This window comes from Malaya genurostris, chromosome 1 (genome assembly GCF_030247185.1).
Source record: "Malaya genurostris strain Urasoe2022 chromosome 1, Malgen_1.1, whole genome shotgun sequence".
Classification (NCBI taxonomy): domain Eukaryota; kingdom Metazoa; phylum Arthropoda; class Insecta; order Diptera; family Culicidae; genus Malaya; species Malaya genurostris.
The window spans coordinates 8,983,781-9,006,242 of record NC_080570.1 but is presented as its reverse complement, the minus strand read 5'-3'; the positions used below and the strand labels follow the sequence as shown (position 1 = coordinate 9,006,242).

The 22,462-nt window shown below is 38.0% G+C and overlaps 1 protein-coding gene across 1 annotated transcript; it reads right to left on the bottom strand.

Annotated features, from left to right (window-relative positions):
• Positions 1-11,129: 11,129 nt before the first annotated feature.
• Positions 11,130-22,251, bottom strand: LOC131431660 (CLIP domain-containing serine protease B8-like). The gene is made up of 4 exons (XM_058597507.1): positions 21,692-22,251; positions 21,114-21,570; positions 20,735-21,024; positions 11,130-11,610 (listed from the first exon to the last, which is right to left on the bottom strand). Exons 1-4 carry the CDS (start codon positions 21,735-21,737, stop codon positions 11,282-11,284), a joined length of 1,122 nt encoding a protein of 373 aa, XP_058453490.1. The 5' UTR covers positions 21,738-22,251; the 3' UTR covers positions 11,130-11,281.
• Between the last annotated feature and the right edge of the window lie 211 nt (positions 22,252-22,462).

Here is a 22,462-nt window from a genome sequence, read left to right as displayed (position 1 = left end):
TCCAGAATTCAGAGTTTTTCATGATCAGAAAGTTTTCACTTTCTCACAAGATTAATTTTGACGAGGTGTAGCGTATTCAAGTCAAAATGCGACGAAAAATTCATCAAAGCCGGAAAATTAATCATTCAACGCTGTGAAACGCTGCCTATATTCTTCATTAAGACAAAAATTGTTTCTGAAGCCAGTTTTTCTCGTCTTCATAACTAGTGAAATGCAACTCAGCAAGAGCGTGAGATATCGATGGAAACAAATGATAGATGGAACGTGCCAAATCTGAGGAGTTTGGCGGGTGACACAAAAGTTGCCGTCTGAGTTCAGAAAGTATGGGTTTAAAGTCTTTCGCTCTGTGTGCAGGAGTGTCGTGGTTGACCGAACTATTGTTTGCGTAACTGGTTGTACACTGAGCTCTTTTTATACGCGTTGTTTTGCGTGGCTTAAAAGAAATGCATGAAACGTCACGATAAGGTGTAATCTTAAGAATAAAAATGTTTTAGAAAAAAAAGACTTGGGGACGTAATTTCGAAAATCCGCGCAGTAAAAAATCGCAAAACTAATAATAATTTTTTTCGATGCCAAGGGTATTAGAAAAGCATGAAACGTCCAGATCTGGTGAAATCTAAAAAATAATTTTCTCTGAACAAAATCGACTTTGGGATTTTGAGATTTTCGAAATCCGAAAAAAAAATTCTGCCAAAGATCTTAGAAACACATGAAACGTCGAGATACACTGGGTCTTTTTTACGCGGTGTTTTAAGCGATTTTTTACGCGGGTATCCGAAGCTACGAGTTTTTTTACGAGGATATCCAAAGTTATGCGAATTTATCCGGTTATCTTGTTTTGTCTTAGAAATGCATGAAACATCGAGATCTGCACGGAGAACCCTTCGATCATAAAATTGCGATATCGCAGTTTTTGATTTTTGCGATAGTTGAATTAACTAATTTCTTTTTGATTCAACCAATATGGTTTTTGATTTGCATATATTCAAGTAGTTGAAAAATATGTTGTCTTGAATGCTGTCAAATGCCGAAGACAGTTGAAAGCAAAACAATAATCGCAATGCAGAATCAACAACTTTTTTAGTTGAAATCTGTTCGCGTCGCTTCAAAATGTCAATGAAAACAACATCAATGGTTAAAGCGTTTAGTGAAATTGTGTTCATTCGATTTGAGAAATTTATGATAACAAGTGTTTATCTAACAGCGGTGTTGTGATAAAGTTAACCTTGTTTAAGATGAAAAAGATTTGGTGACAAATTAGAAAATGTTAATGAATGATAATCTCGTAATCTTTCAGGTATGGGCAAAAATATTATGCTTCAAATTCGATCATTGATTTACTTCCAGCATACTGTTTTACTTCCAGCTGTTTGATACCGATGATGATGTTCATGCATTAGCAATAAAACGCTTTTTGACATGAATTTAATTTATAAAAGTAACAAGAGCGAAGGGTTTCAAACACACAGAACGCGCTGCGATTGAATGGCGCGTTTGAATTGCCGCCGCAAAATTCCAATTCCCAGTGGTTGACGCACCCAAGCTTATATTAATTGACAAAAATTATCAGTGCATAACTTTAGTTCAACCGTTTGAAGGCATAATCTTTCAACACTCATTTTAGGTAAATTTAATAATTTCGCACTCGCCCCTCCGGGCACTTTTGCTGATTAAAAACGTTTTTCTACATCAGTCATTTCCGATCGAATCAGAAGTATTTTTTTTAAATTTAGATCTTCATTGGTCTCGACTTGACATGATCATGATCATACAAAAATCAAAATCACTTAGAGATCAGATCAGTTCTGATTTCGTAATGATAATTTATTCCAACTATTTGCAATGTCTAAAACAAATAAAACCGATTTATTTTTCAACTAAGAGAATTTTGTTTCAATAACAACACCAGTTATTCCAACTAAAATATTTGTTGAAATTGAAAGGTATGTGTCCTCGCTAATTGACAGCATTTTTTTTCAAACAGTTAAATTAGTTTTTTCAACCATCGTTTCTGCTAGTCGAAAAACAAAAATGACAGTTTAGTTAAAACAACAATCGATTAGTTGTACCAAATTTTAACCAATCGAATTCAGAAAATCAACTAATATTCTGGTTGAAAAGGGATCGCGGGTGGTTCCGTGTGGTGTTATCCCGAAATTGTTATTGTCAACTCTGACATTTTCTACATTTAGTTTTGAAAAAATAGGTTTTCAGCTTTGCGATTATTTTTTCACGTGGATTTCCAAAGTTGAGCGGTCTCAAAATCCTAAAGTCTCAGCCATTTTTTCCAAAATAAAATTTTTCCTAGATTTTACCATACACTGAGGTCTTTTTTACACGGGGGATAAGTACTGCGTAAATAACAACCGCGCAAAAAAACACACGTAACTTCGGAAATCCGTAAAAAAAAATTCAAAACTTTTGTGAAAATCAACTGGGAATTTGAGACAGCGTAACTTCGGAAATCCGCGTAGGAAAATATTGCAAAATGCAAAAAAAAAATTTTATGCCAAATGTCTTAGAAATGCATGAAACTTCCAGATCTAGTGTAATATAAACATTTTTTTAAATAAATAAAAATTTTCTAAATGTCAAATAGTTGACCTCAAAAAAATTTCATAGTTTCATGCATTTCTAAAACAAAACATGAAAACCTTGGGAAATCCGCGTAAAAAAAACGCGTAGCTTCGGAAATCCGCGTAAAAAATCGCTTAAAAAACCGCGTAAAAAAAGACCCCAGTGTATCTCGACGTTTCATGCTTTTCTAAGACCCTTGGCATCGAAAAAAACTATTTTTTTTTCTGCGCGGATTTCCGAAATTACGTCCCCAAGTCTTTCTTATCCAAAACATTTTTTTCTTAAGATTATCTTGACGTTTCATGCATTTCTAAGACATTTGGCAAACATTTTCTTTTCCGATTTCTGAAAAAGTTCCAGGTAGACTTTTTTCAAAATAAACTTTTTGTTGAGGTTACACCAGATCTAGACGTTTCTAGATGTAAGATTCTAAGACATTTGGTATAATTTTTTTTTCAATTTCGAAAGTGGCCAAATTGCATAGAGATTTACAAGAGGATATGTCAAGCTTTCAAGAGCAATCCAAATAGTATAGTTCTGTAAGAGAAGTGGCAAAAACATTGGATGGATTGAAACAGGTTTTTGTTTTTTTTAATTTGTGGTATTTTGGATTTTGTAGTAAATAAGCTGTGTTAAAATTATTTTTTGTTCACCCTTTATTTTTACATGTTTACATTTTTAGCTTAAATTGAAAGTAAGATCCGTAAATTGCCTAAATCTGGCATCCCTGTTGATAGGAACGCGTCATAACTTTTTTCTGCCTAACACCTCATTTATTCCTAAAACATTGCATTTAAGTAAAACTATCGTTCAAGGCGCTGAAAAAACGTCAACCAATACACACATACAAAGTTTAAAATACACAAATCGTAATTCACGACAACATACGGTAGGGAAATCACATGCACGGAAGCTCTACACCAACATTGTCTCATTTTGATTGACGAAACGCATGGGAAAGCAGTTTCCGGGACTCCAGTTTTCACTGCTCATCCTAAGTTTTTATGTCCCAGAAGACGTTAGAAAACAGAAGATATAAAAGTTATAAATACAAAAAATACACGATTTGGCAAGCAATTTGCTCATGTGGTAAACAGAGCACTCCTTTTGGGACGACCGGGACGATTAACGGGTAGATATGCATAAAGAAATGCCTCCAAAAGCGTTTGCTTCCACTTCTACGGTCATACAATGGTCCTGTGCTTTTCTGGTTGGATTTAGCCTCGTGCCGTTACTCGAAAGATGTTCTGAAGTGGTATAAGACTAATGAGGTCAACTTCGTTCATCAAGTACTTGGTCATCATGAAGCAGACTCTTCGAAAACATTCCTAAGGAAGTAAAGTCTGAGGATGATAATAAGAAAAAAAAATATTTCCACGCTAAAGAACCGTTTGTCCAAACGTTGTAAAAAGCAAAGTCTTGGCATTACATTCCTTTTGTGGAATTTGGCCTTTCGGTTTAAACAGACTTCGCAGCCAATTCTTAGCGTACAGAATCATTGCATGGCTAGTACTATGGATCCTACTGATACAAAGAAGCTTATATTGAAAGTAAGATCCGTAAATTGCCTTAATCTGGCATCCCTGCTGATAGGAACGCGTCATAACTTTTTTCTGCTTGACGCCTCATTTATTCCTAAAATGTGAGATATCGTAAATTATATTACGGATTTCTGAAGATATTTACGAATGCATAGGGCAAGGAATGGTCAACATTTTGACTATTCAGATATTTCGGATACGTAATTGAGAGATTTGCCTCCATTGAATCGAACAGAAATTCTACCCTGACTGACGCAAACTATTCGCCAACAGTTCCGTACCAAATACACGTGTGGTGTTTCGAAAAAAAAACAAAACCCATTGACATCTTTTTCAACACACCCGAAACACGTCATTCTCGAGAACGTTTGCTGCCGCCCTTCCGTCCGGTATGTATTTTTCCCCCTTCGAACGAAAAATTCGATCCTGTTCCCCACGAGTACCTCTGAAGTCATCTTCATCAACGTGATTACTGAGATCGGACCCGGTGACCGCCGTCCGGATCCGCTTCGGACCGTTCCGGTCAACGCGTTTGGCAACCGTCGGACCGACCGTTGGTGGTTTTATCGATTCCGCACGAGCGAGTTGCGATGGAAACCTATAATAGCTCGGACGATTGGTAAAAAACAGCATACTAGATTAATCAACCAGGAAGCCCTACATACACTTCTTGTTTCGGTCTACTTGGATGTTCTTCCAACCAAACAGGGATGGACGCGTGAAGAAAGGTGGTCGGTGTTTCCTAGCAGTTCTGCCATCCGTGGCATACGGGACTTCTTCTTCTTCTTCTTGGACACATTATCAAAATTGAGTAGCTTTTCTGTTTTCGTCCCGGTCAGACCAGGGCGGGGATTGAACAAATAGAAGCAACCGTGAGTGATAGACTGGTCACTTGCCACGTTTTTACGAAATTGAACGAGGGAAAACGAGGGATAGCTCAATTGGATTTCTTTTATTGGATGTGCCTTCGAAACGGCAGTTATTAGGAAGGACATGGCTCGAACGTGGTGTGGGTCGTGTATCTTTTTATGGCCTGTTTTGGCCAGGTTTTAATGGGAAGCAGATACTTGGGATCACAGTTTTGTCAGCTCTTGTTGATTGAAATGAGCTGTAATTGATTGAAAACGGATGGACTGCTTTGTCAGACGCAGTTCGATTTTATTTTTGTACGGTGATGAAGTTGATTTCAATTTAGAACTCATTGTCCATTATTCCACGCAGTACCGGCTGACAAAATTTTCCTTTTTCAATCCGAGCTCCAACGAGATTGGGAACATCGTCACTAGCACACAATAGGGGGAAGCTCCGAACATGAAAAAGTATCACATTTCAGGGACTTATGTGGTCATCATTTTCCCTTTTCCACCAGCAGTTTCCGAAAGAGCACCGAAATAAGCATAATTTTAAAATCCATTATCTTCGCATCATCTTTCAGTTCCCCGGCGGGTTGCCCGGTGCCGCTGTCCTGGCAACCGGATCCTCCAAAGCGAACGTCCTCAAGCTCTGAAAGTGGGAATCCTTTTGTTGTTAAGGTTGTCGGAATGGTCATAAATTGAAAAATATTATTATGATTGAATTTACGCTCGGCATTTTCTCACTTCGCTATCTGGTCGTCGACGTCGTCGTCGTTCGAAGAAAGGGGAAAAGTAAACTTTTCACTTCACCCCATTCAAATCGCTACGAAAAAACTGACTGTGCACACTGCCCTGCTCTGCTGGACGCAGAGGACGGGAGAGATCAAAATGATTAGAAGTCATGTTATCCTACTTTTTCCTCGGCTGAAAATGAGATCCGAAGGACCAAAGTTCACGCATCATTATTTAAATAACTTTATGCGGTATGAATAGCTTATTGTGCCGAATCATCGCCACCCTTTCGCCCGAGATATGGACCACAGCAACAGAATGTCCTCGGGGTTGATTCCGACGATGGACCAGTTTGGTTTCGTTCGATCCCAATACGAAAGAGAAAGCCGTCAGGATTCCTTAATCCTTCACCCCGTTGGCAGTAGATGCTGTGGCTCTTTCTTGGCAGACGGTGGCTAATCAAAAGAAGTTTTGTTTTTTGATGGACAAGCGAAACCGAGAATCGTGAGTACGCATCTCATTAGCGAGAGAACCGAGTGAAACCCGTTTCCGTTCAGATGGGTTTCGGTTTGTCGGAAGGGACGACGAAAGTTTTTTTTTTTGCTTCAATTGTTGAGGTTTGAACCGAATTTTTTTTTAGCTAATATTGTGAATTTACATAGCGCTGCACATTTTGATTTGTGGTTGTCGAAAGGTGAGATAGTTCCTATCTCATGCCGTTCAAAAATGTTAATGTGGCTTACACTCTTAGAAAAAATGAAATTTACGCTTGACGTAAATTCAAGCATGCCGTAATTTCTTCGGTGATGACACCATATTACATCTACTAAAATGTAAACATAAATTTTGCGTCTATATCGATGTGAAAAAAAAACTAAAACAACTGTGAAGTTAATGATATGACTTATCTTTAATTGCTTTGTATTGAGAATGTAAGTAAATCGCGACGCTCCTTTTATGGGCATTTTTATAAAATTTTACACACACTTTCTACATATAAAAAATCAGACCCCAACGTTTTCCTTCCCGTTGTTTTTGTTTATAAAATCAATGGAAACAATTTATTACTCAAGGGAGCCCGCAGGGTCTAATATTTTCAAAAAATCATATTTTTTCTTCTATAATATGTTATAATGAAACATTTCAAGAATGTTTTCTCTTACTTCTTCGCAGTATGAGATCGCAAAGATAAAGCCCCATAACTTGCTAAGTTTTGTTCTGATAGGCTTGAAAATTTCACAGAATATTCTTGAAACGTTTTACTCTAATAAGATACAAAGAAAAAAATAAACGATTTTTCAAAAGTGTTAGATTCTACCCGCCCCTTAATTGCACACTCACATGTAAATTTTTCAATCTGTTTTCCCCGTTAGATCCTGATCATATTTAAAACTGGCTCAAGTCGGCTCTACGTCTTAACAGAGACTAAACCACAAATCGTTCACTAGTATAACACTTTTTTGTTGGACTTTTTTCATTTTTTCGACAATAACTGTTCGAAAAAAATTTGGTAAAGCAAGTTTGGCCCTTTTCAAAAGACAGTCTAGATAAATTTTAGTAAAACAAGTATGTCAAGTGACATTTTTGGACGTTGTCTACATGTCCAGGAAGTATCGTTCAAATCTGAAAAAGTGCTGTTGGCTGCGAGTACGACTCAGTGCAAAATTCGTCTATTCATCTAATCTGGGATTGTGAAAATTGGTGTAGTAATCTCAGAGAAAATCTGATAATTTTTTTTTTAATTATTATTGAGCATACTATCCTGTTATTTAGGAACCGCAAGCCAGATCCGAATGAAAATGTTTATAAGACCTTTTATTTTAATCTAAGTTTGCGCGATTCTAACTAAAACTCACATAGCAAAAAAATCATTTGTGAATAATTCATTAGTGAACATTCTCCTCGATCATATTCAAGAAAAAAGTTCCCACATTGAATATATCTGATAAAAATTTCATAGCCCTTATAATCTTAACCCTTTGCAGAATGTGTTTGTAATGATGAATAAATTTGGCTCTACTACCTTTTCTATAAAATTTCAGTGCGCGAAGGGTGGTTGAAATGAAAATTTCTAGCTCTTGCAATTTAATGCTTTGTTGATTAGTGAATAAATAGCATTTTAAATCATATGATAATCTAATAAAACTGATGCACTGATGAAGGATATAAACAACATTCCGCACTACGTGTCTGTATTGTAACGTTACTCATTTAAAGATTTTCACAGATACTTAGTGAGTAGTGTGTAGTGATTTTTGTACTGCTGAATTCAATGGTTATACAAATGTAGTTCTTGTGAAGTTCAAGTGCAAATAATTCACAATAAAAATAATAATATAGAAATTAATTAGCTTGTAATTTTTCATATTGACCTACCCTACGCTCACTGAACATGTGTAAATTTATTGAATTTAAATTGCTATTTATTCATTAATCAACTAAGCATCACATTGGTAAAAGTAAACCTGTTTCAATTTAACATATTGAACCGCCCTACGCTTACCGAAAATGTCCAAAATCATTAAATTCAAAGAGCTATTGATTCACTAACCAATCATTGAATGTATCCAAAATTAACTAACTAACTTAAAGACTGTTCCAGAAAGTATGGACGGAACCAAAAACCGCAATTGCCATTTCGCAATGGTTCAGAATCTGTCAAATTTAATGACTGCGTCCTGTTGTTTACACTCTTCTCTAACCACTTGTGCAGTTGTTTATTCGTTTTCATTAGTTTGTTTCGAAATGCGTGGACTTTCAGCAGAAGAACGTCGAAAAATTGTGTACAAATGGTGCACAAAACGCGGACTGTCACTGAGAAATATAGCAAAAATGGAAGGAGTAAGTGAAAAAGCCGTGCGAAATGCAATCAGGAAGTTCGGTGGGGATAACACCTTTGAGGATAAACCGAAAACGGGTCGAAAAAAAGGTCCTGCTAACCCTCGGTTGGATAAACGTATACTGAAGGCGTTCGAGCAAAAGAAGGAGGTTTCAGTTCGGGATGAGGCCAAAAAAGTGGACGCTTCGAAGTCAAATGTTCTTCGTACTGTTTGAATCTTCGAACTTATAAGAAACAGAAACAACCAAAACGTAGTCCGAAACAAGAAGCATCGATCAGACCGAGGGTTCGAAAGCTGTACAATACGATTCTTGGTGGAAATTTGAACTGCATAATCATGGACGACGAATCCTACGTGAAACTCGATTAGAAATCCTTGTCCGGTTCCAATCGCACTCGGTGCGATCCAATTTTATACGGTGCGAGAAGGGCAAGTGTTAAACCAGTCCGAGACATCGATTGAAGTCGAAAAATTTGGTAAGAAAACTATGCTCTGGCAAGCAATTTGTAGCTGCGGTAAGATTTCGAAACCCTTCATCACCACTGCTTCAATGAACAGCGAAATATACATCAAGGAATGTTTACAAAAACGACTTCTAACCATGATCCGAAGCCACAAGGATCCTTTTGTTTTCTGGCAAGATCTTGCTTTTTGCCACTACTCGAAATCAACGGTAGAATGGTATACCACCAAACATGTCACCTTTGTCCCAAAAGACATGAATCCACCAAATTGCTCACAACTTCGACCAATTGAGGAATTTTGGGCATTAACGAAGACACATCGTAGGAAACATGTCTCGGCAGCCGAAACCATTCAACAGTTCGAAAAAGATTGGAAAAAAGTGTCAAAACTTGTCGCCAAGAAGTCTGTACGGAATTTAATGAGGAACGTTCGCAAGAAGGTGCACCAGCTAGTCTTAGACAGTTTAGAGGCTTCATAACTTTCAAAGATTCAATGTTTTCATCTACTGTGTCATTTTAATTAATTTTGCTCATTCTGCCATATTCCAATTGTTTTTTTAGTTTAGGATCATTGTTAGTATTTATTTCTATCAATAACTGTATACATTTTTATACTTCATTTTTATATCAATTCTTGTATACATTTTTATACTCTGACTGAGCTTATTAATTTTACAAATGTGTACTTTTTTCACCATTTTTTAGATGTTTTCTAATTGTTTCGTTTCAATAATTTTTGATTGAAATTTTTTTGCAACCTTCCCACGTAAATATGTAGAATATTTGGTGCTAGTTTTACTGTGTACATTATACAGTATTTGTCTGTTTTGTTGTTCTGGATAATTTGACATTTTTAATCATACAAATATTTTTAAAAATTCTTCTTTGAAAATCGTTTTTTTTTTGTATTTTTTGTGTAACTCAAATTGGAGTAAAAAACGATCATCCCCGTAGAGTATTTTCAATTCCAATACAATTTGAGGATTGTTAATAAAACAGTGGTTCATATTTTTCACTCAAGATTCAAAAAATTTTGAGAAAAGAAACATGTGTGCATTAAACCTCTACAGGAATGGAATTGCTTCACCAAATGCTGCATTGATGCAAGGTTTTGACAAATTTCATCATAAACAAAACCAAACAAATACTCCATTTGGAAAGGTTTCTACGAAATAGTCTCTCAGTTTACATCAATTTTCCGTGCCGATTGGCGATGCACGTGCCCCGTTGAAAAGTCCATTCAATTAACTTCAAGCTTCTCCGGCCTCCAATTTCTTACGGACAGTTCATCATAAACTCATCGACGTTTATCAAGCAGGAATGGGGTTGATAGGATAGGTCGGACTCACGACGTTACCCTTGGTTATCTTGGTCCAGATTCCGGTTCGCTTCCTGCAACCAGTTGAAGTAGTTTTCCAATCAATTTCCCTTTTTTTGCGAGTGAGTGCGATTGGAACCGGACAGTTTGCTTTCCCTGACCAGCCGCTTCGGTCGTCCCCGCAAGGAGTAGTTGCGTTAAATTAGACCGCGCTACAAGGACTTCGGTCACGTGCATGCCATCGTTCCCAAGGGTGACAACTGGCCTCCGATGATGGTGCTTCTTGAAACACGCCACCCCCCGTTTCACGGGAAAGTCCTTGACGACAGTTTGTTCTCTCTTTCTCTGAATAGGTCGAAGATTGGTACGAGTTCGTGGTCTAGTGGGACCACCAGTCGGGATTTAACCTATTTCCAATAAGCGCCGGATGTTTGATTGTGCAACCTTGTTCGGTTACATTGTCGCAATTGTTTTCGTCCTTCGTTAGCTTTCCTCTTTCCCAGCTTTCACTGGAGTAGCAAACGTCGTCTCTACGCGTCATTATCGACAGCCACAGCAGGCACCCTCGGCCCCGGGACGGCTTTCGATGGCTCATTGTTGTTCAGTTGAAAGCAGGGAGCAAAACTTTTATCCAACAACAACAACAACAGCATCGAGAAAAAAGCCCGCAACAAGGGGTTGCCTTGTTCTCGATTGACCTTGTTTTTTTTCCTTTTGCCTTGTTCTCTTCGTTAGGTCAAAGCAAGCCTTGATGTGCGAACCGGGGGGTAACTATATTCGAAAGGATTAGTCTGGTCCCGAAGTAGGATTAACAAGCGAAACGTCTTAATTTTTATTTCTTTCATTTTTGTTTGTAAAAATAAAATACGCATGATTTTTCTTATTGTTCGAGTTGGTACCTATGAACAAAACCAAAAACGAAAGGGGTTTCCACCAGGTTCGTTCCGTGGCTTCATCAATTGGCCTCCATCGTACTGCTGACCCAGTCGTCGAATGTGAACAGACTGGTGTAGATACTAGGGACTCCCTCGGTGCCACAGTGGGACGGACCCCGGCTGACGATGCCGTAGGCGAACCAACGTTCGTGCGGTTGACTGTAGTACATCAACGGGGAACCGCTGTCCCCCCGGCAGGTGTCCTGGGCCTTACGGCCACCGGCACAAATCTGACTGTCAGCGATGCGAACCGAATAGTTGGCATAAACCGCCTGGCAGCGGGTGAGCTCCACGTGGGGCAGGCTGACCTTGAGCTTGATCTTGCTCGGAATGCTTTCGCTGGAGTCATCTGGAATGGAAGTAGAGGAAGAAAGTGCATCAGCCTTCGTAGAATTGGTAAATAAAGCGTAGGATTTTTTAAGCTGCTTTAGTTATATCTCAAAAACGAATTTCGATTTATTGTACTTTAACTATGATTCATGATTCACTTGGTGTTTTTTTGGTTTTTAAACACAAATGAGAAACCAAACTTATAATATGCATGCCTGAGATTATACCGATACGAAATTATCCAAATTTGTCCCCTCAACGAACTCCGGTTTACTGTCATTTACAGTTCAATTTTGAAATAATACGAAATAGCAAGCCTGTGTGCCGTTTCTATAGTTTTGCTTTGTAAACAAATCAGAACATTCATCGTCACCAAAGCAATTGAATACGAAGTGCGTTGGGATTTGTTTCGGCATGGATTTGCAGTGATAGAAGCATTTTTAATAGTATTCTAGTTTCGGATGAATGATTTATGACAGTTATAAAATTTGGATATAGGTTAAAAAAAAACTAACAAACTTAGACGCATTTTACTCGGGTTTGGAGCACAGATAATTTATTTTTCGACGAAATCAGCCCCACTAGAACATTTCTCCGCTGTAGTGGCAACATGCCAAATCTAGCCAAAAATACAGGTCCATTGGGATCTTAAATGAACGGAAGAATACGTTCTTTCCGACACTCCTGCTTGTACATATGCGATTCCATAGTCTTGTTTGTCAGGTGCACCTGTATTTTTTTGTCCTCAGCTGCAAATAGCTTATCAGATCAAAAGTTTTCTGGTTCATTTATCGGTAAAACGGATTTGAACTTGCTAAAGACATCATCTCGATCAAGAACTTTATAGAACTCTTGTCCACGTGATTAAACTGACCTACATGAGTGTGTGTTTAGTTTCTTACTGTAAGTCATTTCACTGTATTTTTTCACAATCATTTGAGTAAGATTTTTGTTATATCTTATTTCCAAATTATTACACTATTTTTACCTTTTTTTATATATATAAAAAATAGGTATAGAATTCGCTCAAACTTTCGAAAAATTTTCCGAGGCCCGGAGGGCCGAATGTCATATACCAATCGATTCAGCTCGACGAACTGAGCAAATGTCTGTGTGTGTGTGTGTATGTGTGTGTGTCTGTATGTGTGTTGTCAACTAAGAGGTCGAGATCTCAGAGATGGCTGGACCGATTTTGATCAAACTAGTCGCAAATGAAAGGTCTCCCCGTCACCCAGAACGCTATTGAATGGTTTTGAGATCGGATGTTTACTTTTTGAGTTATACGAAGTTTTATGTCAAAATTTTCAGTTTTTTGACAGTATCTGTCACAATTGACCTTGAAACCAGAATATGTTTTCAGACTTAGATTCCGCACGGTAATAGCTATCCAACAAGCTTTAGATTGTTAAAATCCGTCCATTTTTAACGGAGATATCGAATTTTTTGTGTAAGCGACTTTTCCCCCATATTCCAGGAGTAGAAGTTCTGAGCGCTGTATGGCAAAGAAAGGCTTGGGAGCAACGTAAAACACGATTTTTTATACTGTTACATACAATAGTTTCTAAGTACCAAAAAGACTGTGAACAGCATTATTTTTCATGACATTTTGCCTCGGACCAATTTTAGCACGGTTCGTTTTTGGCAACATAATCGTTCGAATATGACATATTGGAAAGATGGTAGTACTTCCGAATTCTGAACAATTTCATAACTATATTGATTTAAACTGCTTACAGCAATAAATGCTGGAAGAACAAAACACCCATATACCATTTGAATCAGTTAGTCGAGATCAGCAAATGCGTATGTGACAAATAATTTCACTCAATTTTTTACCTTATTTTCGAAGATGACTCAACCGTTTTCTACAAACTCAGATTCATATGAAAATTCGTATGCTCCTAAACAAAGTTCCTGAATTATGTGTGGTACCGACCTCTGGTTCCGGAACTACAGGATGATATGTGAAACGAAATCAAAATTATTTAACTCATTCTTCTCGTAGATGGCTGAACCGATCTAAGATTCAAATGATATCTAAGAATCATCTAAGATTTGCTGATTTGAATAGTCGACAACCAAATAAACTTATTTCAGTTTTAGTGGTATTCAGTTTTCGATTCGGAAGGCACCCAACAATTTAACTCGTACTACGATTTCTCAAAGATGTCTATACAGCACTAAGCAGTTCAATTTGAACTGCTCTGCACTGATGAGTCAAAGACGAAACGTAAAAATAATGAAAACGGTTATGTGCCCTAGCACAAAATTTGGCTAACCCCTAAATGACCATACCTGCATCGGCCAGAAATAGTCGAAAACACGTTTTCGTTCGGCACGTCAGAAAAGACATTGCACTTCGTTGCAAAACAAAAAGTGTTCTGTAAGTAGCAGAAACTTTACGTCTGCTTAGCGGTTCAAATTGAACTGCCGAGTTTAGCACTAAGCAGTTCAATTTGAACTGCTCTGCACTGATGAGTCAAAGACGAAACGTAAAAATAATGAAAACGGTTATGTGCCCTAGCACAAAATTTGGCTAACCCCTAAATGACCATACCTGCATCGGCCAGAAATAGTCGAAAACACGTTTTCGTTCGGCACGTCAGAAAAGACATTGCACTTCGTTGCAAAACAAAAAGTGTTCTGTAAGTAGCAGAAACTTTACGTCTGCTTAGCGGTTCAAATTGAACTGCCGAGTTTAGCACTAAGCAGTTCAATTTGAACTGCTCTGCACTGATGAGTCAAAGACGAAACGTAAAAATAATGAAAACGGTTATGTGCCCTAGCACAAAATTTGGCTAACCCCTAAATGACCATACCTGCATCGGCCAGAAATAGTCGAAAACACGTTTTCGTTCGGCACGTCAGAAAAGACATTGCACTTCGTTGCAAAACAAAAAGTGTTCTGTAAGTAGCAGAAACTTTACGTCTGCTTAGCGGTTCAAATTGAACTGCCGAGTTTAGCACTAAGCAGTTCAATTTGAACTGCTCTGCACTGATGAGTCAAAGACGAAACGTAAAAATAATGAAAACGGTTATGTGCCCTAGCACAAAATTTGGCTAACCCCTAAATGACCATACCTGCATCGGCCAGAAATAGTCGAAAACACGTTTTCGTTCGGCACGTCAGAAAAGACATTGCACTTCGTTGCAAAACAAAAAGTGTTCTGTAAGTAGCAGAAACTTTACGTCTGCTTAGCGGTTCAAATTGAACTGCCGAGTTTAGCACTAAGCAGTTCAATTTGAACTGCTCTGCACTGATGAGTCAAAGACGAAACGTAAAAATAATGTCTATACAGATTTTTAAACATATTGAAACAAATGTAAACTAATCAGGTGAATTTGTCTGACTTCGGCTACACCAATTTTCGAATTCCGGCTCCAGTATCGAATCGTTTCTCAAAGCTCAATCGTTTTCTCAAATAAAGCCAAATCGAATTTCAGAAAAAAATTCAAATTAAAATAAACTTATAGTCCCACACAAAATTAATTAATTTTATTCAATGCTGACTTCCGATTCTGGAATTACAGGAGGATGAATTTTTAAAATTCAAACCGATATAGAAGATGATAATCCCGAAAAGCTTGAAAGTTGGACTCACAACTATTGCAATTTATTCGTCATATGGCCATACGAATCGGTTTGGGTTATGCTGGTTCCTGAATACCGGCTCTGGAAGTACCTTAAATTACCGTAAATTCTAAAGTGGAACTCACTTCGACATATCATGAAAAGTTTAATCGATTGTAACCTTTTTAGATAGAGTAATGAGTGATTAAAATGTCAAATTGCAGCTTAAAACGACGGTCATTAAAATAATGTCATGAAAACCGAAGAATATTCATGAAAAAAACACATGCGGTTTGATAAAAAAAGGTATCATCTCACTGATAGGTGGATTAAGCACGTTTTTCAAAAGCATGTCGTTAGCATAAGCTGGAGTTCGATTTTTTAGGATCAAAGGGCATATTATTAATTAGTAAAAGGAATAAAAGAATGAATTTTGCGGATTGTTGACGATTAGTGGAATAAGTTTAAGTAAGTATAAAAACCCTGTACAAGATGCGACGGAAAAATCCGTGCAAATATTCAAACTAAAACTTTCATCAAAATTTAGTACACTTAAGCTAGACGTATTCATTTTCCTGCGTTAAAGAGGTAGTGAAATTCTACTCTTCAGTAGAGAAAATAACATAAAAAATAGCTAGAATAGCGATGCGTTAAAATTTTGCTCGTACATCACAATAACTCGAACTACTCGCACGCCAAGTTGACTATATTGTGGAATGTGACGAAAGCAACGTGCTGGTCTAACAAGCCAGGTGTCGTATGTTCGAGACCTTACTCTTTTTTTATTAAACGATATAATTAAGAGTTCTGACTTGAACGGAATCTTAGTGTCAGTATGATCGTAGCACTGGTCATGCAATAGATCTATCAATTTACGAATCGGTTGATATAGAAGGTCAAATTCCGGATCGGAATGTAATATCTTAATGCTTTTTTTGACGAAATCAATTGTCACACACGTAAAACAGTGCTCGAAGTACATTTGTCGACAACCCAAAAAACAAGATCGGAGTAAAAAATCGAAAACATGAATCCACAGAAACCTCGAGAAGAGTTGTCAGCTATTTCAAGTGATTCTGCGTTCGAGAAAAAGTTCAAAAATTGAGTTCCAGATTTCAGGGTCAGAATCCAGTTCCACAGTGCAGTTTCAAAACACAGTTTCTGGATTTAGTAACAAAATCAAGATCCAGACTTCAAGTTCAAAACTCAGTTCCAACATTCTGATCCAAAATCCTGATCCGAAACTCAGGTTCAGAGTTCAGTTCTAGAATCAAGAACTTGAACAGAAAGTCCTGAATTGTGCACTTGGATTCTGAAGCTGAATTCTTCTAAATTCTGGAACTGAATTCGAAACTTGGATTCTCGAATAGAATCTCGGAGCCGAATTCTAGACCAGAATTCTGGAAATGAAATTTGAAACATAATTCTGAACCAGAATTCCGTTCTAAAATCTAGTCTCAAAATTAAGCTCCAGAATTCTGGTTCGGAATTCTGGAGCTGAATTCTGATCTTGAACTCCAGACTGCGATTCTAGAACAGAATTCAGGAATTGAATTTCTTACCCAGTTCCATGGGTGAAATATTTCTCTAAACTTGGGCCAGTAAATTGGTAAGTTCAGGTTTTCTTCGAGTTAGACACCTCCAAATACGTACATTTCTGGAAATACTTCATTAACGCGTGAAATATTTCACAGACTGATAAACGTATGTCTGTTCATCGTGTAGAATCAATTTTTTGTGATACTAAAAGCTTTTAGATAGAAGGTGGCGATCTGTCAGCAAATAAACTTGTAAAAAAGTTTGGTTTTCTTGCAAACACTATCCATAACGTTCTTAAATCTTTCGTTTGACAACAGCCAGGAAGTCTGGAAGCAGAACAAAAACGGTTCTCAGTAACCACCAGAAGGACGCGAAGGTGAAGCAATCATTGCAGAGAAAACCAGATACTTCGGAACATACTGCGGCTAGAAATATAAAAATGTCTTCACCTCTCGTGCATACTTCCAAGCATCGTCAAGGTATGAAGTCGTTCAAGGAGAAAACTACCACACCGTACTAAAAAACAGACTGTGACGGCTAAAATCCGAGCGCAAGTTTTATCGCGAATATTTGATGAAGTTTTATCTGCGCAATAATGGGCGATGGGATTTAGGGGCTGAAATACTTTAATCAGCTTCCCGGTTTTTTTATACTACCATGCAACAGAACGGCGTAGAGAAGCATTTAAGGACGAAGAAAAAGACAAATTTTCCCAAAAAATATTTAGTTCGGCAGGCAATATGTAGTTGTGGCCCAGAAAACCAAAGCACCATCACTACGGGAACAGTAAACATGATAATATATCGTGCAGAATGCCTAAAGAAGCGATAGTTACCATTCCTACGCAGCCATGACGCTCCCTCGCTATACTGGATTGAATTGGTACCTTGCCACTACACCAAAGATTTCGAATGTTATAAAGCGAATGAAGTCCATGTTGTACCTGAAGCCACCTAACTGCCCGTATTTGAGACCTATGGAGAACTCTCAATTATTTTTTTTACATTTTCTTGTAGTTTAACATTTCAAAAATATTGTGTCAAAATTTCAAATCAATCGGAACAAAACTGTCGAGATACAAAAACTATTTTTTGTTCGCTTTTTGAGAAAAAAAAACTAAAGTGCGTTTTTCTGAAAATCAATTTTTCGAAGTCCGTGAACACGATCCTGCTAAATCTACTGAACCGATTCTTTTCAAACTTGGAACATACTTTCTTGGTATAAAATGCCTCCTCCCTCCTACGTTCCATTTTCATATTATGGTAGTTTTTCACCTCAAAATTGGCGGAAAATTTGGCGTAAGATCGCGTTTTTTTCCTTAAATATGCCACGAGCTGTTAAAAATCAAAATCATTAATTTAAGAAATAACTCGTACTTTAAGTAAATTTAAGGACATTTTTGATTCTAGATAATTCTTCGCCGAATTTTCGTGTTCACCACGCATCGGGATTCTCAAAAGAGGTTTTGGGGAATGCTCTGTTACCGCCTTATTTTTCTATATTAATATACGGAAATTTATCAGAACTAATTGGCTCAAGTGGCACGTTCCCCTAGTTATTTGGAGATTTGTGTTTTTCCATTTTCATATTATGGTAGTTTTTCATCTCAAAATTGGCGGAAAATTTGGTGTAAGATCGCGATTTTTTCTTAACTATGCCATAAACTGTTGAAAAATCAAAATAATAACTTTAGAAATAACTCGTACTTCAAGTAAATTTTGGAAAATGCTCTGTTACCGCCTTATTTTTCAATATTATTATACGGAAAATCATTTAAATATTCTTTAAATGATAATTTATAATGTAAAAAAAGTTTGAAAAAAAATTTTCTTAAGCTGTTACTCGGCAAAAAATTGCAAAAAAGTGTTTTTTGATTCAAATTATCCCTCAAATTTACGAGTCAAAGCATATGAAAATGAATCATTTCTTTAACTACACAACTCATTTTGCTGAATTTTACTCCAGAATAGGCACAACGCATAATTTTACATGCTAAAAGATGTACTATTCTGTCATTGCCCAAGTAAATACGGCATGCTTGGATTTACGTTTTTGGGCGTATAGGAACTTTCTATTTTTTATATACAAAGTGGAGCATTTCGTCTTCGGTAGACATTTAAAAATTTCATCTGATTCTGTGAATAGTGGAGTGAGAACATGTTCACGAGTGTTCTACACACTTAAAAAAAACCTGTGATTTTACATCTTATTAGATGCACATAAATGGAGCGTCGCAGCTCACGCAAATTTACGTGGAAGAACATTTAATATAGTGTCTAAAACTCCATACATGAAAATCATTGAAATAAAAAAATAATACTGAGAGCAACCGTCGCGATTTGAACCGAGAATCATTGGATCGCGAGTACGTTTGTTAAGGCCATCGTCCAAGTACCATGCGCGCGGGTGGTTTTAGGAAATTTCCGATGAAAATTTCGAAAAATTTGCCAAAACCAAAAACATACAGACCTTTGAAATACATTTATCTATCTACAGGGTGAAAATGGCTGGAAAATTCGGAGGATTTTCCGGGTCTTATCAAAAATAGCTCTGAAAAATGAGTGTTTTTGTGATCTTTCACAATTATCTGGAAAAATAAAGCGATGACATAAACTTTTTTTTTCAAATTAACTTTATTATGGATACACAGATTACATTCGGACACATTTTTGGAAAACCTTTTCACGCTTTTCATAGAAAATCCACGAATTTCAAAAATTTCCACGAAATCGGTTATATGAAATTCGTTGATTTTCCATGAAAAGCGTGAAAAGGTTTTCCAAAAATGTGTCCAAATGTGATCCTTGTTTAGCATGAGGTTCTTTTTGAAAAAAAAAATTTCATTCCATCAAATTATTTTTTCAAATAATTGTGAAAAATTACAAAAAAAGCTCATTTTTTCAGCGCTATTTTTGATAAGACTCGTAAAATCCTCCGAATTTTCCAGTCATTTTCACCCTGTAGATAGATAAATGTATTTCAAAGGTCTGTATGTTTTTGGTTTTGTCAAATTTTTCGAAATTTCCATCGAAAATTTCCTAAAACCACCCGCGCGCATGGTACTTGGACGATGGCCTTAATCGACCGACATCTGCTTGGCTGGTGAAAGGTGCATTTGAATTCATACAGTCGCACCTGCTAGCAGAACGCAAGTTACAGTCGAAACCACTAAAATTCAAGCTCATCTAAAATTAAGTCATTACAAATGAGATTTTACGAAGTTCGACAAATTAGGTCTTTATGAATTACATCGTACCAGGGATTAAGTCACCTGTAAAATTCAAATTTTTTTGGTGTGTAGATGCAAAGTTTGTCAGTTTTAAAATTTGTGAAATGTGAAAATAATAACCAAAGGTTGGCAACCTCAGAAGCCTTGTACTCGTCCGGGTTTCGGTTGAAAAATCGGTTTTCACAGTTATTGCAAAGCCTTTCTATAAAAGAATGGTATGGTATTTCGATCAAGATTTCGAATTTTGATTTTTTCAAACATGTTGGAATAAAGGTTATTGTTTTTGAGTTATTTTAGGGAATTAAAGTACCTTCCTTCATTCTCTCTTCTCTCCTCGAACGGAGTGAAATATTCGGTCAATGTTAAAAAAAGGAGTAACTTATGTTAAACTTCCGATCTGATAGGAAACCAGATCCCACAATTCGAGAGCTTCACTGTCTTAACTAACTAGCAGGATTGCCCATAGAAATAAAAAAAAGTTGCCTTGACCAGAATTAACCCCACTTAGACAAAACAATGCGCATCTCCTTCGCATCGTAGATTTTCCTAGATTCAGTTCCTAGTTAAATATATCATATTGTGTAATTAATACTAGAGAATGTCTCCAGTATCAGGTATTACATCGTAACGATGTTATGATATTTGCGACATAATAAGGAAAGTTAAAAAAGCAACTCTCTTAAATTGCCGGAACCTTTTCGATTCAAATTAAATTAACTGCCGGACGAGGGATGCATCCGAGGTGGTAGCCTTAGTTTTAACAACTAATCAAACCAGGAAAGTGCGAAGTCTTTCAATACTTACAAAGATCAGTTTGACCCCAACCAGCGGCGACGTACTTGCTGACCGCCTTCTGTTCCGACACGTTGTAGTAACTGGGCAAACAGATTGGCCGCACAAAATCCGTGTAAGGTGCGTCCTTCGCTAGCTTCACCAGTGCCACATCGTTGTGCTTGTCCCAACTGGTGCTGACGTAGTTCGGATGGGGAATAATTTTCTCTACGTCCAGATTTACGGGCCGATCGGCACAATCTCCGTTCGTGTCGCAGTCCACATCCGTTTCCAGGTTGTGCTCACCAAGTCGAACATACTTCCTAGAGCGAACAAATCAAATAAACAACTTAATTTAGATCCTCTTATCTTTTCGCTTGTTGTTTTTTTTTCTTCTTTCGAAACAACTCACAACAAACCGGTATTTCGGTAACCTCTTCCCGTCACACAATGCGCCGCCGTTACCACCCATCGTGGTGCCACCAGAACCCCTCCGCAGGAGGTGAATGTCATTCCCGTATCTTTGGAATGGTAGAACAGCAACGCCAGCCAGGGAAACTCGTCGATCTTGGTAATTTCTCCGCCGAAAATACGCTCCCCGGTGGCTTCCATGCCGCAGTTAGCGATCACATCCGACAGGCGCATCAAGGACGGTGCCGCGATCTTCACGCGAGGATTCGCGTAGGCACTCTTCCCAGTGCAGCAGATCGTCCGCGTCGAACAGCTTAACCTTTTCAGGAACTCTTCCGTTTCCGGTTTGGTGGCGCCATTCCGCAACTGCTGATAAGGTCGGCAGACGTCAGGCGCGACGCAGTAGCCGGTCGTGTCCTCGTTTGGGATTGCACACGGCAGCACGGTGAAGGACGGTGCTGTGCGAACGGGAATCCCGATCAAATTAAATCATACCAAAAGTGGAGTAGACGCAAAAACAAAACACTCAAATAAAAAACAAATAAACAAACTAACACTCACACAACCGAGATCACTTACCGAGCGCGGGCAGCAGAAAAAACGCACTCAATATCACCGCGAACATCCTCTCGGGAGCAAGTTTTGTTTTGGACTGAACCGCGATGCTTGGACGGACGGTCAACAGAACAGACGACGAATCGACGGCATACGCGATCGATACGGTGACGACACAAACTGGATCGAATCGATCGGTTGCGAGGGGAGAGCGGGGAGAGTGATGTTGTGGAGCTGACGAAGTCACCAGCTGATCGTGGAAGGTACTGCTGACGAACGAGCGAACCGATCGTTTCGATCGGCAATCGGAACGAGTTCGCGATTCGGCGAAGGAAAGCGGACTTCCCCAGACAGTGCCTACAAGTGTCAAGGTGTGTGATAAATGAAAATAAAAAAAGAAGAGAAAATACGAAATTCGCGGATTTGTTTCCTCCCATCCTTTCGTGTGGAAACCATTCTTGATTCCAGGACCCGGACTGAAGGAATGATGGAGGCTTCAGAATTGAAATATGGCTTGGGGTTTTCCGCACTTAGAAATCAGGTCCACTTCCACTGGACGCTCGCTCGGACTGGACGCTCGCTTCGGTAATTGGAATTGAGCGCGTTGACAGCCAGAGATGCCAGGTCTGCAGATTTGTCTGTAAATCTGCAGATTTGGGGTATAGTGCTGCAGACATTTTTTGTTGTGCAGACTTTTGCAGACTTTTGAAATTCTCGCAGATTTTTACAGACTTTTGAAATTCTCGCTGACTTTCATCTATATTTACAGAAAAATTTGAAATTTCCGCGACCTTT

Coding starts and splice junctions, on each gene's coding strand:
- LOC131431660 (XM_058597507.1), bottom strand. CDS start 21,737: ATGTTCGCGGTGATATTGAGTGCGTTTTTTCTGCTGCCCGCGCTCG. Junction 21,571..21,691: donor TTTTCTGCTGCCCGCGCTCG/GTAAGTGATCTC, acceptor CCGTTCGCACAG/CACCGTCCTTCACCGTGCTG. Junction 11,611..20,734: donor TTGGGGTCAAACTGATCTTT/GTAAGTATTGAA, acceptor CTTCCATTCCAG/ATGACTCCAGCGAAAGCATT.